Genomic DNA, 19,194 nt, shown 5'->3' with positions numbered 1-19,194 from the left:
CCTCGAGGAACACATCTGTAAGGGCAACGTTAACCGTATGCTCATGCTAGCAAGCGACAACACCACAAAGAATGTTAGTTTTTGCTAATTTCTTTTTTTGTTTTGATTTTACGTAGCTAATCGAATCTGAGAACGAAGCTATTACGAACCGATAGTGCATTATTTTTTATTTTCACTTTACGAGAAAAATTGCCAGACAGGCCACGCCCACAAACAGCAATCATAGAGACTCATCTCATGCTCATATAGTGTCAGAAAGAGAACCGTTAAAACGTCATAAAAACAAACAAATTAAATTCTTTCTGGATTTCAGCTTTAATTGTTCCTCACAGAAAATTCACAGAACTCCTCGGTACAGATTTAAAAAAAAATTTAGACACATTATCTAAACATGTACCAAAACATTTTGGGCTATTTATTACAGCTTTATTTAAATGAATAAAATAATTACATTTTTATTCAAATGGATTCGATTGTGATTTTTAACCACAGACAACACTTTGAGAACCTAAAAGCACCTGTGAGAAGTTTCTTATTAAATCTATTTCCTGTTCAATTTTGCGCAGCGGACGGACGGACGGACGGACGATGCTCAAATAAATACACAACCACAACGAAGCGCACGAATTTCTCCTCGGCTCCGACACCCCCGTGTCTTACTCACTGCTTCTCCAGTCTCACCTGCAGTATCCTCACCCACACAACACACACTTACCCAACTTAAAAAGAGCTATCATTGTGTAATCAGGTATTATACAAGTATACAAGGGGAAAAAAAAACGGAAAAAGAAAGAAAGTCATGTGGCGTGTGTACATCCTGCGCTGGAAAGAAAGCGAAATGTCAAAGACATTTGTGATTCATCTTTATGAGTGTTGAATTACAGTAATCCTTTCACGTCAAAGCTGCATAAATGCGCATTAACGTAATGCACGCAGCAGCGAGCGTGTTGCAGTCCAACCTTTTTGTATGCATTAAAACATAGCGGCGTTTGGCGCTCCGACGAGGAAGAGATTTTATAATTTTTTATTTCCCCGGGAATTTTTTCGCGTTAACAACAGCAGATAGACGTTTCCACGGACGTCTTTTAATCCCGAACGAAAACAAAGGCCGCGGCGCCTCATCCGCCGATAGCGTATTAGCATAACAAGCTCAAAGCGAAGACTTCGACGCTCGCTCTGTCGAGAAACTTCAGGAGAATAATTTCAAAAGATGCACAAAACAGACCACGGGCTCAGTCGCGCCTGGAGTCGTGATTGATTGCCTCCGAAATCAGCAATTAAGGCCATGCGATCAAAACAAGGTGGGAGTTTCCAGCAGGCCTGAGCCCACTTGGGTGCATTTTGCTGGAGGCATGGCTCATTGGAGAAGGTTAACGCCAGAATAAATAACCGTCTTTGCTGTTATTATTAGGATTAGTGCATAATACGAGTTTAAAAAAATACAGCAACGCACAGACCTACTAGGGTTGGTTACAGTTTACTGCTGTCTTAAGAAGGCCAAGGAGAGCACACTGGGATGTCTGTCAATCTATACACCCAAAACACCCCCAACACACACACACACTCTCTCCCTGCATCCCATCCCATCATGGCCTCTCCTTGATCTTGTGCAAATTTCACACTTCACTGGGGATGCGAACGTGAAGGCGCTCGAGCTGTTTTGATGTTTATTCATTTGCGGCGTCTGTGAACGCGGGAGAGGAAAAGTGGACCTCTGATACTCGAGTCCCCATCAAACTTTAATGAGCAGGAATAAATTAGCGACAGAAATCGTTTTAATTTGAAACTAAGCATCATCGAGTTCGTCTCTCGTCGGCCTTTTCTTGCATATTTCATGCCAACAAAAAGGCACAAGCTGAAGTCTTTCATCAGCCGCTCTCTAGGGATTCCAACAGAAGTTCACATTACGGTTGCCGTCGACGACGTGTTGTCGACAGGGGTGGGGTGGGTGCCGGTGAGGGGGGCATATCACGTCTGTTGCCTTTCTGCCATTTCTACTTGAACATCGACGGGCCGTACGGAGGTGACCTCGGCACCGCATTTGGGACAGGTAAAGAAGACGTCCGCGGCCGCGTGGCTCTTGATGCAGTAGTAGCAGAAGACGTGGCTGCACCCGATAGCGTGAGGCATGACGGGCCATTCGGCGCATATCCCACACTCTGAGCGTCTGTTGGACTTCCCGGATTTCCCGTCGCTGTGATCCGAAACGGAGAACAGCGTGGACACGCGTGTCTTCAGCTTCCACACGTTGATCAGCGGCAGCAGAAAGATGAGGAACTCGGCGAAGCCGTGCCACAGCAGCTCCCGGTTCATGTAGTGGAAGTTGATTTCGCGGCCGCTCTGATCCCGGACGAAGACCGGCCGCACTCCCAGCGTCCTCTCCGTCAGAGTGGGAAACGTCCCGCTTTGAAGAAAGAGCATGAAATTGAGCAGGCTAGCCACTTTTCCCACACTGCTAACCAACGCTAAAGCTTGACGTGCTTTCCGGAACCCGGACTGCGTCCCGTGGCTGAGGAACAAGCTGTGAGAACGTTCCTTTAACCACTTCTCGCCCACCGTCAGCAAAGCGAACCACAGTTTCTGCTTCTTGCTCAGAGACCTGTATTTCTGTCCGGCGATGAGCGTGTTGTGGTAGCGGATGTTGAGAAGCGTCTGGCCAACGGTAGCGCTGCCGGAATACACAGTGAACCTCCACACCAGGAGCTGCAGCAGAGCTTTGAGCTCCGGCTCCACGCGAGTCAGCAGGCCTGGTTTGAAATGCTGGAAGCAGCGAGCGAACTGGGACCAGACCAGCTGCTCTAGGGCATCGTCCAGCTCGAAAGCGTCCAGCTGGCTGATTCTCAGGACTCGATGTGATGAGCTCTCACTTCCGGTTCTGGTTCCGGCTGCAAGCAGAAGAAGCAGAGTTATGAAGGTTATGAGCTTTTCCACATTTATGAAATATGTTCATTTAAAAAAAAAAAAAAACCGCCCATCCTAAATTCATCTTAATTCTGTCCCCTCTGGAGCTGAGGACCAAATCACATCACAGGAGATTATCCCCACAACACACGCCTGACTCGACTCGACTCGGCTCTAAACAGGAACTGCTTCACTTCGACAGCTTTTCTATGTGATCTTGGAACTTTTATGGAATATTGCAGCGAGTTTATCGCTTTAAAAAGAGGCAGAAAAACGAGGGCCTTGACCCAAGGTGGCCACCTGTCTGCTTTGTGTACATCAGAGGACAGGATTAGGACAATCCTATAGAGGAGAAAAAATAATGAGCAGCTGAAAAAGTCGTGCATCTATAACATATTCATGAGTGTACAGAAGTAGGGCAGGTGAATAAATGAATAGATGCTTCATAAACACTACGTCATGCTATAGTTAATACATACACAGCTCGTGTGTGTGTGTGTATAACATGCATATGAAACATATTATATAACAGTTAGTAACAACTGTCCATGCTTTATTCCACACATAATACCTTTTAATGCCTGGTGCACAGATGCAGAACTGCTCACAAGCAGACATTTTATAGCTACATGCATAGCACTTTATAAGCACAGGGACACAGTGTGATGTCAGGTTACGTAGAACCTTTATAACACGTCTCATAGCACGTGTCTGTCGTTTGAATTTACACACTTAACGTTTTAAAAGCATTAAGCACATTGTGTGTGATGTCATAAGGCCAGGTTAGATTTATAAATCTGCGTCGTCGCATGTATGTCACATATAACGCGTTATAATGCCTCATGTAGAGCTGTAGATCATGTGTGTGTGCATATAACACTTTAAATGAGATGCACACTACGTGATGACATAATGTCAGGTTACAGAGAATGTTTTATAAATAAATAGATACTTTATAACCCACTACAGGACATAGTGTCTTAAACCTTATAAGGCTACTATTTATAACACATTACTATTGGTATGTAATATTTATAAAACATTATAGAGTCCACTTTGTACACAATGTGACATCATAGTCACATACACATACAGCATGACCTGACTGTAATAACTGTTATAACATGCTTATTAAGAGGATACACACAGTATTTATTAATAAACACAAAACACCATTTAATTCCCAGCGAAGCACAGGATTATAAAGTCAGGTTATACAGGAATATGAACAGGTGCGTTATAAACACTTTATTATTATTATTATTATTATGCTATAAAGTGTACAGTATTTTCTAGGAGCGTAACAATAAAACCAGCATGAAAACCGGTCACTTTAGCCGACTTTGAATCTCTTTTTCTGCCACAGAGCTCGTTATGATTTAACGAGAAACAGTTCCATTTTAGTCCCTTCTTCTTCTTCTTTGGGCTTTTCCCTTCAGGGGTCTCCACAGCGAATCATCTCTCTCCACCTATCCCTATCTTCTGCATCCTCAACACTTACACCCACTAGCTTCATATCCTCATTTATTCCATCCATATACCTCCTCTTTGGCCTTCCTCTTTGCCTCCTGCCTGGCAGCTCCATGTCCAACATTCTCCTACCAATATACTCACTCTCCCTCCCCTGAACATGTCCAAACCATGTTAACCTGGCCTCCTTAACTTTGTCCCCCAAATGTCCAACATGAGCTGTCCCTCTGATGTACTCATTCCTTAGAAGTCCCTTCTAATATTTCTTAATGCAACTTTTCAGATTTCCTGAGAACCGCGTCGTGAAGGCAGCGTTACGAATCAGAGTGTATCAGTATGCTACTAATATTTAATAAAGGTGTAATAGACATGCAGGTTTACATCTTCATCTCCAGTCCACTCCGGAAACTCGGGCGTTCCTGTCGCTCTTTGTCGCCGTCGCTTTCTCCTTCTTTTCAAAGGCTTTTATTGAGCAGTTTACAAGTTATGAATGAATATGTTATATTTGAGAACATGGTATTGACAGCGACCTATCAATAGTAATGTGACTATTGTCAAGGGCCTGTCAATATTAATGTAATTATGATTTAGAGGATCATGCAGACGTTAGCCGAGGCCAAGTAACATCTCCTACAGGCCCCGCTATCAATACGGGGATTACTATTGACCTGTTCGCTCCGACTCAAAAGTGGTTGCCAAATATATAACAACTAGACACTTTTGTCAATGTGCGCTGCCTATAAAAATTAAGCAGTTGAATTTACAGGGCTTCAACTGGAGAGCTGTGGAGAGAGTAAGAGGGAAAAAAATCCATGTGTTCTTATGTAATCATCAAAATTCACAATCGATGGATGTGTTTACCTCGACTCTAATCAGAGGACCTGACCTACATACTACAGAGCTGTGATTCATACACATGTACTGACCAGTGGAGAAAATATATATGATAGCCAGAGAGGGGAAAAAAAGTGGTTTTATTAGAATGAAATAATTCTACAATCAGTCTCCTTAAAATAATAATAATAATAATAATAACATACCATGAAGTAAATGAAATGGGAAATTATATATTTTAAGACACCCCTCCAAATCATTGAGTTCAGGTGTTGTTTTTCAGGGGTTGGACTCGGCCCCTTAGTTCCAGTGAAAGGAACTCTTAATGCTTCAGCTTCATACCAAGACATTTTGGACAATTTCATGCTTTGTGGGAACAATTTGGGGATGACCCCTTCCTGTTCCAACATGACTGCACACCAGTGACCAAAGCAAGGTCCATAAAGACATGGATGAGTGAGTTTGGTGTGGAGGAACTTCACAGAGTCTATAGAACAGCTTTGGGATGAATTAGAGTGGAGACTGTGAGCCAGACCTTCTCGTCCAACATCAGTGCCTGACCTCACAAATGCGTTTCTACAGGAATGGTGAAAAATTCCCATAAACACACTCCTAAACCTTGTGGAAAGTCTTCCCAGAAGAGTTGAAGCTGTTCTAGCTGCAAAGGGCGGGACAACTCCATATTACATTCATGTGCATGTAAAGGCAGACGTCCCAAAACCTTTGGCAATATAGTGTATAAATATATGTGTATATATATAAATATACAAGCTCCTGGTGACAAAATGGTTGAGGAACACATATATTAGGTCACCGCAGCCAAGTCAAGGCCCTGACACCCGGAGTTAAATGACAAACGACTGGCACCGGCGTGGCCCGTAAAGCGCCTCGTCCCCAGGCGGCGAGTCCAGGCTGAGGCTCGCAATTCTCAAACTGATAAGAACATCAGCAGCTTGACCTTGGGCCTTGAGCATCACAATGCTGCAGATTTCCTGTCTGCGACTTGTTTTCCACAGCCTTTTGAAGCATATCTTTGGTTTTTGTTTTGTTCTGAGGTGAAAAGGTCATAATTTGTTTACTGGAAACTGACTTTGTCTAACAGTGCTTGCATACTTGAAAAACAATCATGAAGGAAGAAGAAAACGTGACGTGACATGCGCACTGTTACCATAACAATGAGTTAGTGCATGCTAACTAGGGGTGTGACCGTAGTTAGGGAGTTTTTATACGCTAATGTAAAAATATCCATTTCTGAAAATCTAAATCTTATGAAATCTTTCCATAAAATTAATAACCCTGTTGCTCATTAAATAGCTTGCTCTCTAGATCAGCGTTATTATTCTCATTAATGCAATAAAGGCTGACGGATGTATTTAGTCACACTGAAAACCTGGAATATTGGGAATGATCTGCTTTCAGTATGTCAGAAATCTCCTCATATTCACTCTCTGGCACTTTGTCCTTCTTTGTTTTAGGCCTCAGTTGATTGGACAGCAGATGTAAACTTAAAGCTGAAAAAAACTCAAAAGTTCAAGTTCCACTACAGCCAGAAAAAAAGAAACCCTTAAAAAAGGAGCAAAATTTAAAAGCAGCCACTTCTTATATGATTACATGCAAAACTTTTGGTGTAACAAGAAGAGCAACTTCAATTTTAAAAAAGATTTCTACAAAGCTTTTTTGGAGTGATACGACTCTACAGAAGGACATGAAATCTGAGCGTCCGTCCCTCACCTTTCGGGTTTGTCCTTGTGCCTCTAATCAGCCCAACCGTACCTTTTTAATCTGCAATGCGCTCGTTTTATTTCCGGCTTGTGCATTCACCATGACTCCCACAGCAGCATATCAATTCCATAATGATAAATAGGTCAATTTGAAACTTTTTAGCTGATGTCATCTTTGCTTGGTAAATTACTCCCCGCGTGTCCATGCTAATTGTGCCATCATAAAATATGAATGCGTACAAATGTATCGAGAGGGTCCGAGGCGATGCGTCATGCTTTATCAAAGCGGCCCTATTTCCCTAATTCCTAATTGTGCCAGCTCGCGCACGAGCAAAAGTTAATGTTTGAGAAACAGCCTTTAAAGTGAGTCTGACACAAAGATATGAGCTTTTGCTTAATCTAGTTTGCACAGAACATCAATTATTGAAGGGAATTAATTGATTTTGTGAGTATGAAGGTGGAAGATGCAAAGCCTGTGCGAGTAATAAGTACAGAAGTTTGCAGGAAAACAACTTAAATTCTCATGAAACATTTAAAGGCTGAGGCAGCAAGAATGACTGGAAAGTACAGTTAATAAAGGAGAAAACGGCAAGGCCGAGATTTTACGGTGTGAAGACTCAGTACGCTCGGCCCGATGCAAACAAAGAGACGGATGTGTGAAGTTTATCGGGCTGAACGAGTCTTGGCTGGTGTATTTAGATAACCTAAAGCTGAATGAATAATGAAGAACAGCGTATATAAACATGAGACACAGTTTCAGTCCTGCACTGAATGGGACATAGTGATGGGACACAGACCTCTTCCAGCACAGAGGAAAAAAACCCCAAAAACTACCTTTTGGCGCAATAAATTTTCTAAAATGAACCTCATTTAATTCAGAATTCGCTCCATAACTCCAGAACATTAGATCCATGACTTATGTCACGCCGTGAACATGTGTATGTTTGACCGGTGTGATGCTGATCGTACACATGAGCATGACACACAGTGCAGGCAGACAATCTTATCCTGAGTGCCTCACATTTTTATCTCATTTTATACATCTGAGCAATTAAAGGTTAAGGGCCTTGCTCAGGGGCCCAGCAGTGGCAGCCTGGAGCTGTGATTCGAACTCACAACCTTCCACTCAATAGTCCAACACCTTAACCACTAAGCTACCACATCCCCAGTTTATACCTAATGTCGTAACACAATCGGTCTTTTTACTGAGAGCATGGAAACGTCAGATCAGGAAAACTTTGCTCTAACAAATAATTCCCGCATTCCTACAAGTTTAATACTGAGCACACTAGAATCATTGGAAAGATTCAAATCTTTTAGTTTAGTGCAGAATCATTTGAAAGATTCGTTTATTCATTTACGTATTGATTCATTAATAATATTATGCCTTTAATAGAGTGGTTGTGAGTTTTAGCACTAATAAACAAACGTAAACAAATAAACAACCAGCACTCCTGTGCTTAATGAACTTTTTGGGTTTCTCCAGACTCCATTTTGACAATACAGTCACTCAACACAACAAATCCCTTTATCTCTGGGGATATAGAGAGTCACTGGTTATGTTGATTGTTTTTGGGGTTTTATTGAGCTCTAACCATCAGCTATTCTGATTGAAATGAAGTTATTCTGCTTCAGAGCTTTATAAGATTATAGAGCATGGGATGTGTGTTACAATCACACAGAAGGTTCGCTTAAATCATGTAAAAGGTGAAAGGAAACATTTAAATCCGTTAAATCCACTAGATCACAGGATCAGGAACAGCTACAGGTCATGTTCACCTGAACACATCACAACCAAACAGATAAAGCTCTACCTAAACAAGCGCTCAGTTTAACACGCTAACGTCAGCGGTTATACATTAAAAATGCAAAACACGAGGTGGTGCGTTTGTGTTATTAAAATCATTTAAACATATTTACCCATATTAAGTTCACGGACTAGAATCGTTGAACACGTTGAAATAGTCGTTCCGGCATTTCCGGATTACTTTTCCAGAAGCCCCGCCCTCTATTCTGATTCACCAATCGCAGAGCGCGCTCCGTTCACATGGAGCGACTTTAGACAACCAATCGTCTGTCGCGCCTGAGTGCGCGAGGCAAACACGAAATCTACACTACACCGGAGCAGCTGCTGTGCGGCGGAGGCGGAGCTGATTTCTCAACCGAACGCCCCCCAAAGGCTAGTTCGTCACATTGTATCCAATCAGCGGGCGGGTGTTTTGTGTATGATGCAGGGTAAACCAATCATATTTGATCAGAGGCGGGACTTAACGGTGTGCTACGAGACTCAGAAGGACGCCGTTGACCAGCCAACGATAAATATTGACAGTACATAGGGACATACAAACAAAACAAAACAAAAGACAAGGAAAACTTTGTAATAAAAGCGTTTAAATGGATGTCTTCGATAAATGAAATTCTGACACTAGAATAGTTTCTTTAATAAGTTGATTAAAGGATGCTAACAGCGTGACTTCAGTTTAAATGAAGATGGACAGAGACACTGGTTCGGTTCTGAAGATGAAACGCAGGTGTCTTGTCTCTAAATCGGTGAAAACTCTGCTGAATGAGGTCCAGTGTGTCTACGGAGAGAAGCTCAGACGCCTGGAGGGTGAAGTTAAAGGCTCTCAGGAGGAGATTCTGCGGGTAGGTGGACAATGGAAACTTTTTTTTTTTTTTGGGGGGGGTCTCTTGATTGTATATAAAATCAGATAAATAACAAAATCCATTAAAAACCTTAAAAGGCAACAAAAAAACTGTAATCTCATAAGATACATTTTTAATTGATTCGAATCTTTCAGTTTAGCGCACTAGAATCGTTCAGAAGATTCGAATCTTTTATTTTAGCACACTAGGATCATTCGAAAGATTCGACTCTTAGTTTAGCGCACTAGAATTGTTCAAAAGATTCGAATCTTTTAGTTTAGAGCACTAGAATTATTCGAAAGATTCGACTCTTTTAGTTTAGTGCACTAGAATCATTCGAAAGATTCAAATCTTTTAGTTTAGCACACTAGAATCATTCTAAAGATTCGAATCTTTTAGTTTAGCACACTAGAATCATTCTAAAGATTCGAATCTTTTAGTTTAGTGCACTAGAATCATTCTAAAGATTCGAATCTTTTAGTTTAGCGCACTAGAATCATTCTAAAGATTCGAATCTTTTAGTTTAGTGCACTAGAATCATTCTAAAGATTCGAATCTTTTAGTTTAGTGCACTAGAATCATTCTAAAGATTCGAATCTTTTAGTTTAGCGCACTAGAATCATTCTAAAGATTCTAATCTTTTAGTTTAGCGCACTAGAATCATTCTAAAGATTAGAATCTTTTAGTTTAGTGCACTAGAATCGAAAGATTCAACTCTTTTAGTTTAGTGCACTAGAATCATTCTAAACATTCGAATCTTTTAGTTTAGCGCACTAGAATCGAAAGATTCAACTCTTAGTTTAGTGCACTAGAATCATTCTAAACATTCGAATCTTTTAGTTTAGTGCACTAGAATCATTCTAAAGATTCAACTCTTTTAGTTTAGTGCACTAGAATCATTCTAAAGATTCAAATCTTTTCATACTGACTCCTTCAATTTGATTACTTTATTATAACTGCATTGTGTCATTTTGTATAAAAGTCAACAGTGATCTGTATTATTTAAAAAAATAAGGATTTTAGAAAATTTATATGTGGATTAAATTCTCACAAATTCACTGTCCATATTTATTCAGTTTTGTCTTTTAACTGATAATTAAATTTTTTCCCCATCATGTTTAACAAAAATATTATATATTATCCTGCAACACACTATTCTGAGATACCAAAGGTGCCAATATTTTTTACAAAGCAAATAGGACGCACCTAATTAGATGAATTAGAATTAAAATGCTGTACTTAATCTTTAAAAAAATTATAAGTAGTTATTAGAGTTTGATAATCATTTATTTATTATTGTGTAATTATTATTTATTGTTTTTTTTTTTGTTTTTATTATTTTTATAAACCCACACAAAACAGGTTTTTCCATTCAATGCTGATGATCCTGAAGGATTTCTGTTAGAATTTATTTTTTAAAAAAAGTTGTTAATTTATAATATATATAATTATATCTATATTTAATTTATTTAATTTAAGAGTGAGAGAATTTTTTTATTTTTTATAAAAAATATTAATAAAATGAGAATAAAAATAATATAATTTTTTAATTTCTACAATATAAAAGAAGATACTTTAGAGATGAGTGAAGAGTAAGAAAAAATATTTTTTTATTTTATTTTTTGTAATATCAAATAATATTAATTTTTGAAAAAAAAATTTAAAAAAAAAAACTACTACAATGTAAAAGTAGGCACTTTATAGATTATTAAATAGTGAGTGATGTTTAAAATTTTTATTTATTTATTTAAAAAAAAAAAATTTTTTGTTTTATTTGTTGTAAAAAATAATCAGAAATATTACTAAATTATGAATAAAAATAATATAAATAAATAAAATAATAATAATAAAATCTGTAATGGAATGCTTAAATGTTGTTTTTACTAGTGTTGATGTGACCGTATGTAACTTTTTACTATGTAAGTGTCAAGACCTTGGCTTTACTTTTAAACCAGAAAGCTTTACAAAGTGATTTTATCCTTGAACTTGACGTCTTCTTATACAGGAGCTCGGTTACACCTACCCGTGTGTGTGTGTTCGTAGATGAAGGTCCAGATCCTGCACTCTTATGTAAATGACCTGAGTGACCAGAATGGGATCTTGGTCCACGCCGTGGAAGAGCTGGAAAAAGAAGCCAACGAGAAGGTCTCCCACTTGAAAGAGAAGCTACAGGCTTCAGATGAAGACATTAAGGTCAGACACGTGCTCTGGTACGCCGTCGTGTCGTAGCTCTTTGTGCCAAAGTCGTGTCTTGCTCGCTTCAGACACATGCATGCTCCGGGAATGGAAAGCAATGCATTAAAGAAAGAAATCTAAAGATTACATCCATATGTTAAGTGACACGGTGTGTTCACGGGCATGGGAATAAAGGGACGTATGGCCTTCTAGATAGATTTAATCATACAAAGTGCTCAGGGGGCATTAATGATTTTTTTCTTTTTCACATGGACGCTTTAACACGTCTATTTTTTTCCTTCTCCTATTTTGTTTGGCTTACAAGGTTAAAAAAGCTGTTAGTGTTTTAGTATTTATTAAAGGAACCCTCTTTAATCTGCGTCCATCTCGCTGTAATCAAAAGCTCTGGGTAAAAAAAAAAAAATGACATAAATACTCATTTCTCTGCTTTTACACTGATTTTTTTTTTCACCTACAGCCAATAAAGAGAACTAATTATATTTTATCCTGACCCATTCCATCGGAATGCCGGCAGATCGATTTATTTATTTAACGAAGGCTTTTATGGAAAGCGACTCACGCTTTTTAATTACCAGCGCTGGACCACTCGGTCAGGCTCTGTACGTACGTACGGGATAAAAACACGTTTTCACGTCTTTACCTCACAGAGACGGAGATTTGCGGAGTTACTAAAGTGCTTTGCTTTCGTATTTGCTTAAAAGGTTTATTAAAAGACCAACAGGATGGTCACTTCACCTAGCATGTTTCTTTTTCATTTGTTATTTATTCAGTTCTCCGTGATTGTAAACAGAAACGCTCATGAACGTAATCTTTAGCAAAAAAATACATAAATAAAATCGAGACACGTTTGCTCATCTGTCACCTTTATTACAAAGATTTAAAATATCTGACATTTATGCGTTTGTTTAAAATCACAATATTATTCTCCGTAATGTAATTAGTAAATCAAAATTATTTATTTATTTGTTTATTTATTTATATTTATATAAGGAATGCACTTGCTATTTCACTTGATATTTTTTTTCTTTTTGTAGAATTTTGATGCAAATTTCTTAAAAATTCAAATTTTCTTTCTTTCTTTCTTTCTTTCTTTCTTTCTTTCATGTATATTTGTATATAAGGAATGCACTTGATATTTCTGTTGAAGTTGTTTTTTTCTTTTTATATTTTTATGCAAAATATTTACGAAATAGGCTAGAATTTTTTACGTTTTTATTTCCCCTTTTTTTAAAAAAATATATATTTATTTATTTATATTAGGCATGCACTTGCTGTTTCACTTATATTTTTTCCCCCTTTTTTCTTTTTGGAGAATCTTTATGCAAGTCGTTTAATTTTTTTTTTACTAAATGGAGACTAGAATAAATGTTCTTCCTTCCTCTTTTCTATTTTTGTTTGTTTGTTTGTTTGTTTGTTTGTTTGTTTGTTTATTTATTTATTTATTTATTTATTTAAGGACTGCACTTGCTATTTCACTTGAAGGTTTTTTTTGATTTTGTAGAATGTTAATGTAAAGTTTCTAGTAAATAGAGATTAGACATTTTTTAAAATGTTATCTTCCCTTTTCTTTTTAAAATCTATTTATTTATTTATTTATATAGGGAATGCACTTGCTATTTTACTTAAATTTTCTTTTTGTAGAACGTTTATGCAAATTTTTTTACTAAATGGAGACTATAATGTTCTTTTTTTAAAAATATTTATTTATTTATTTATTCATTCATTCATTCATTCATTCATCCATCTATGTATTTATTTCTTCATTAATTACAACAACTCCTATCCCAGGAAGGTGACAGCTGACATGTGCTAGCTCTGAGATGTTTTTTTTTTGCAGAAAACAAATGTGTTGATTTTCATCAATCGTGAAATCAGGAAATCCTGGAGGTTCTGTATATTTATCAGAAAGTTCTTGTGTCCTAAACCCCATCACAGACTTCTGCTAGTTAGCTTCATTGTTCTTGTAGCTCCAGTGCAATGTGAAAGATGTCTCATGTTTATAATCTGCATGATCTTTAAAGAGATGTCTGAACATACAGAACTTTTTACAGAAAATATCCCAGAGCCACAGACTGTAAGATGAGACAGAACAGAGAATTATTGTGTTCCTGTGAGTTCATTAACTAAACGACTCGGTATCAGTATCAGGACCGGTACGAGAGGATGTATCGTGGATGTTCGTGTATGTACTGCTTGATGGTTTTTCTGTTAATCAGTGGAATTAGATTGGAGTAAGAACCGCTGCTCTTCTGTCCCACAAGCACATTAGCCCGTTGTCCCCTGACTGTAGTAACCATTGCTGTAATGTACATAATTGCAAATTGAATAAATTCAGAGGATTAAATGCCGCTTATACAGCTCTGAAAATGTAAAGAAATTCATGGAGCTCTGTAACACGAGGAGCAGAAATGCACTGATTGAATGGCAGCAGTACATTTCAGATTTATTAGCCCATTTGGCGAGAATAGAAACACTCCGCCTCGTGCTGTTAGCGGAACATAATCATCGACGGGGTGGTGCTACGAAGCGGAGTTTCCATTCAAACCCGAAAGACTATTATTTTATCCATTATTCCTCTTAAACACAATTATTTTATACTTTTTTTTTATCAATTTATACTAACATCTAATGTTGTGGAGCGTCCATAACAGAACTTAGCTCCTGTTCTGTCTTACGTTATAGCAGCTATAAACACCAGTTCCCTCGTCAACATCTATACTTTTTTTCTCTCTCTAACTTAGTGACTGAGATAAGAAACTCATCTGTCCTGAAAGATTTACACCTGCAGCTTCACCTCTGAGTGCTGACACTGGAGACTCCTTCTGTGAATATTAAATAAACATCTCCTGAAGTTCTTTTGAAGGAGACGTTAATATAGGACCATAACACAGTGCTGTTATATGAACCTGTAAAATATTCAAAACTTTCTGACCAATCAGATTCGAGGATCTGCCAGAGATGAGGTATACACCCTCATTTAAAGCAGTTGTTGTTGTTATTATTATTAGTGCAGTCAAGCTGATAATTTTTCATAATTGCCATGTTGCTGGTAAATGGTTTGGTGGATCTGGTGGATCTCTGAGTCAGACAATGAAGTGTAGTTTTTTTTTTTTGTTTGTTTGTTTTAATTATTTATTTCCTCTTGCAGGATTTGGACTGTCGGAAGCGGTGTCTAGAGGAAGACAACAAGCTCCTAAGAGCTGAGATTCAGAAGCTGAAGGCTGACTCTCGAACCCGTACACGAGTCATCCACGAGGCTCAGCGTGCACACAAACCGGATGTGAGTCACACCTTTAATGTTTTCCTCGTTTTCTCCTTTTCTTCAATCCCCATGCTATCCCTGCTGTCATGGGGCGGCCCCTCATTTATTTTTCAAACCTCATTTTCCGCCCTTGAGCTCAGGATTTTTAATTCCGTCTTTACCTTGACTGGTGGCCTTTGGGCATGAGGGATCAACCGAGGCGAGGCTTTGATCGGCCGAGCCGGCGTGGGGCCTCATTTCCAGCCCTGATGCCACTCGCCGGGCCCCGCTTGACCTCCGCACTTCGAAGAGACCCTCCGGCCTTTTCTCCCTCCTCTCTCCTTTACTCCCTGAAGCCCGTTTCTCCAGAACACCTCCAGAATCTCCTTCCAATCAGGATTTGCACCAATTCCTCAGCTTTTCCTTTGATCTCTATAGCTCTGCTCCTGCACGCAATCAGTGCAGCACCCAGACGGAGTGTTAGCGTGCTAGCTCCTAAAGCTGGACGAGCCTGCACCGGCGGAGCGCCAGAGGAACTAACGATCGCTGCCAGGCTCCTGTTTTACGGTTAATCAGCTTTCTTGAATATATTTTGGAATATTTTGTAAAGTATGTCAGCGTGCAGCTCTGTCCAGCCAAAAATGGATCGTTAGATGATCATTATCATAACCTGATTTAGGGCGAGACCAAAGGGACATGGTTTGCAAAAAAAAAAGTAAGTCAATCAGTTAAAAATAAAAAACGGAAATGCGTGAAGGAGTCAATGGTGAGATCGTCGTCCAATCCTAGACCACGACTAACTGCGTTGCAGTAACACCAAGAATGTCCGTGACCTCACTTTGGCTGCATTGGCGAAGTAAGAGAGTAATTTCATTTCTGCCAGGGTGCAGAAAAAGACTAATTTCTACTACTAATAGAAAAAATAAGTAGCCGTCTTTTCTTTAGTTAAAGCAGAAAGTATCACATGACATGAGGATGATGAGGATGTACGTTTAACAGTTTGTCGAAATGTATTTGTTAGGATGAGCTGATGGAGATTAATGATGGATGAAGGATGTGAGAAATTCGATGCCGACTCCAGGCTGGGAAAGCCGGATCAGAGCGGAGTCTACGAGTCGGGATACATCTCTGATCCGATTCTTTCAGACAGCGCCTAGTCACGGTAGAACTCGCACGGAATCAGGCTGTGGTTTGTGCATCATTAAAGCAGATTTCTGTTGATAAAGTGCTAAACATGGCAGCAGAAGACCTGTGTACAGCTTCTCCATGAGTCAGGACCGCTGACTGGCAGCGCTGGAGGGAACAAGAGGTCACGCCGGGTCACTCTCCCGTGCTTCGCTAGCAATGCCGTGAATGACTTCCCTTTGAGTGATAATTGATCAGCTTCATTACCATATTAAGTCTGTAATACAGAGTAGGGTGGCTGTAATTAATACCGGCTTTGATTTCTGAAATAATGAACTAATTAGGCTAATTAAAATCAATAGAGGCGCCGATACGAGGTTAGGCCAGAACGAGCTCCTCGTCGGTCTCTAACGGCTCTCTGGCCGGAATCACCAGCTCAGTAGTAAAGGAACCTAGCGCTGATTTACAGCCACTCGATGGTCGTTAGTCGGAATAAATTGCTCGTAGGAGCCAAGACAGCATTATTCAAGCGCAGGATACTAAGTGCATTGTAAGGTCAGCAATAAGGGCAAACTTACATATGTAGTGGAATGCCCTTGTAAACCCTCGTTAATATATCAGGTCAGAGCGTCGAGGGACGACGTACCGTATCTCTCAATACGCACTTCGCTAACTGCGCTATGGAAAGGAGGCTTAATATGCAGCAATAGCAGGATATTAGCTATACAAGAAACTTGGCCATGGTTCCATCACTGTTTTTAGGAGATTCAAATATCGGAGAATTCCTGAGATCCTCTTACGAAAAAATCACAGGCGTGGTTTAAAATATATCGGAAAAATGAACTAATTAAATGAACAATATCTCGGGTTTTCTTTTGTTTTTAAGTGAAGTGCTTATACTTGGTTACGTTTGGTCTTTTACTGTGTATTAGATGAAAAAAATAAGCACAAAAATGCAGCTTGTCTCGTTACCATAGAAACAGCAAAGAAGAGTAAAATCTGCTGTCCGGAAGACTTCGGTAAACTGTTACAGCTTTATTTCTGACTGTTACAAAGTGCTGATACTGGAGACTCCTTACACACACACACACACACACACACTATATGACGGGTGAATAGATGACATTTTTTCACCGAATCAGCGATTAAACACATTTTATAAAATCCTTTTATCTGCACCGGCTGCCATCCCTGTCGCTATAGAAACGATAATGTATTAGACAGAACGTCTGCATTAATCTAAACCCGTGATTTGCTGCCACGCTACTGTCCGCTCTGCTGTTCCAGAAAACTACTCTTTCTGACCAATCAGAACGCGGTATTCGGCAGCTCCATGGTATTACAGAGAGCTATTACCAGGCCACCTCTGAGCTCGCTTCTCGTATTAATCCGACGTGTCAGTCAGCCTGGACGTGCCATTTTCAGCCAGACGCCAGACTTTTTCCTGTCGGCTGCTACTCTGGCCGGTGGCCTGAGCTCTGACGCCTTTTCCCGCTCCTCATTATATTCCCTCTCCCTGTTTCCACCATATTAATGTTCAAAATGGCCCCGAAAAGTAATTTGCGTGATGCAACATCCATGTTTGGCCCGGTTATATATTAGCACACCCGTACCGAGCCGCGGCGGGTTTTTCTCTCTGTACCGCACTTGACCATTACTTTAATAGTATTTTTTTTCTCTCTCTCTCCCTCCTCTTCAGCTTTAATGATTGAGTACTGTTTGTGGGAGCTTTTGCCATCCCTCTAACAAATTAGTTTACTGTGGTCATAACCTTCAAAAAGCTCATTACCATAAATTGCATGGCCTTTCATAAAGCCCGAGAGCCGCATTGACTGATCACGAGCGGGACCTCGCTGCGGACACTGCTAGGAAATTAAAACCTCCATTTCCTGTACGTTTATTAATCAGCTAATGTTTTTTTATTCGCCTTATTAATTTTTGCCCAATTTTCAGAAGGAGCCAAAGCTGTGCGCAGATTTGCGAGGCCTTTTTACGGGCCTGCGGGTGTCATAACCTTAGAGGTAACAGGAATATGTGCTTATGAAATGGCCTCTGCAGTGTCTTTAGTCATCCTGTGCTTACAACATACCGGAACCGTCCAAGAATTTTTTGTTTTTCTTTTTGATTGCGATTCCTGCTGTATGAACTACCTCACTAAATAAACAATATTCAAATTTTATTTTATTGGAAAGGTCAGAAAAAGGCTCTTACAGCATCATAAGCACTTTTCCTGCACAGTTAATGAAGGACATTTGTTCAAAACCTCCTCTGTAACGTGTACTACATCACCATCAAACCTTTTATTTATACACTATGTTGCCAAAAGTTTTGGGACGTCTGCCTTACATGCACATGAATGTAATATGGAGTTGTCCCATTGCAGCTATAACAGCTTCAACTCTTCTGGGAAGACTTTCCACAAGGTTTAGGGGTGTGTTTATGGGAATTTTTGATCATTCCTCTAGAAGAGCATTTGTGAGGTCAGGCTCTAATTCATCCCAAAGGTGTTCTATGGGGTTGAGGTCAGGACTCTGTGCAGGCCAGTCAAGTTCCTCCACACCAAACTCACTCATCCATGTCTTTATGGACCTTGCTTTGGTCACTGGTGTACAGTCATGTTGGAACAGGAAGGGGTCATCCCCAAACTGTTCCCACAAAGAGCATGAAACTGTCCAAAATGTCTTGGTATGAAGCTGAAGCATTAAGAGTTCCTTTCACTGGAACTAAGGGGCCGAGTCCAACCCCTGAAAAACAACACCTGAATTCACTGATTTGGAGGGGTGTCCCAAAACTTTTGGCAATATTGTGTGTGTGTGTGTGTGTGTGTGTGTATGTATATACACTATATTGCCAAAAGTATTCGCTCACCCATCCAAATAATCAGAATCAGGTGTTCCAATCACTTCCATGGCCACAGGTGTATAAAATCAAGCACCTAGGCATGCAGACTGTTTTTACAAACATTTGTGAAAGAATGGGTCGCTCTCAGGAGCTCAGTGAATTCAACGAAGTGGTAGGCCACGTAAACTGACGGAGCGGGGTCAGCGGATGCTGAGGCGC

General features: G+C 39.7%; 2 protein-coding genes across 5 annotated transcripts in view; one reads left to right on the top strand and one right to left on the bottom strand.

Annotated features, from left to right (window-relative positions):
• Positions 1-1,823: 1,823 nt before the first annotated feature.
• Positions 1,824-8,964, bottom strand: pex2 (peroxisomal biogenesis factor 2). Its single transcript, XM_058376580.1, has 2 exons — positions 8,847-8,964; positions 1,824-2,885 (listed from the first exon to the last, which is right to left on the bottom strand). The coding sequence occupies exons 1-2, from the start codon at positions 8,848-8,850 to the stop codon at positions 1,969-1,971; spliced, it is 921 nt and encodes a 306-aa protein (XP_058232563.1). The 5' UTR covers positions 8,851-8,964; the 3' UTR covers positions 1,824-1,968.
• Positions 8,965-8,974: 10 nt separating this feature from the next.
• The window catches only part of LOC131344345 (trichohyalin-like), a 128,710-nt gene continuing 118,490 nt past the window's right edge, over positions 8,975-19,194 (top strand). Inside the window, exons 1-3 of one of the 4 annotated variants that reach the window (XM_058376579.1) lie at positions 8,975-9,572; positions 11,616-11,765; positions 14,917-15,048. In XM_058376579.1, the coding sequence (XP_058232562.1) occupies positions 9,411-9,572; positions 11,616-11,765; positions 14,917-15,048 (444 nt within the window). In that variant the 5' untranslated portion in view covers positions 8,975-9,410. The remainder of the gene's footprint in view (positions 9,573-11,615; positions 11,766-14,916; positions 15,049-19,194) is intronic. The other 3 variants (XM_058376578.1, XM_058376576.1, XM_058376577.1) reach the window with 3 other exon arrangements.

This window comes from Hemibagrus wyckioides, linkage group LG23 (genome assembly GCF_019097595.1).
Source record: "Hemibagrus wyckioides isolate EC202008001 linkage group LG23, SWU_Hwy_1.0, whole genome shotgun sequence".
NCBI classification, from domain to species: domain Eukaryota; kingdom Metazoa; phylum Chordata; class Actinopteri; order Siluriformes; family Bagridae; genus Hemibagrus; species Hemibagrus wyckioides.
The sequence above is the reverse complement of the archived record's forward strand: the minus strand, read 5'-3'. Positions and strand labels throughout refer to the sequence as shown.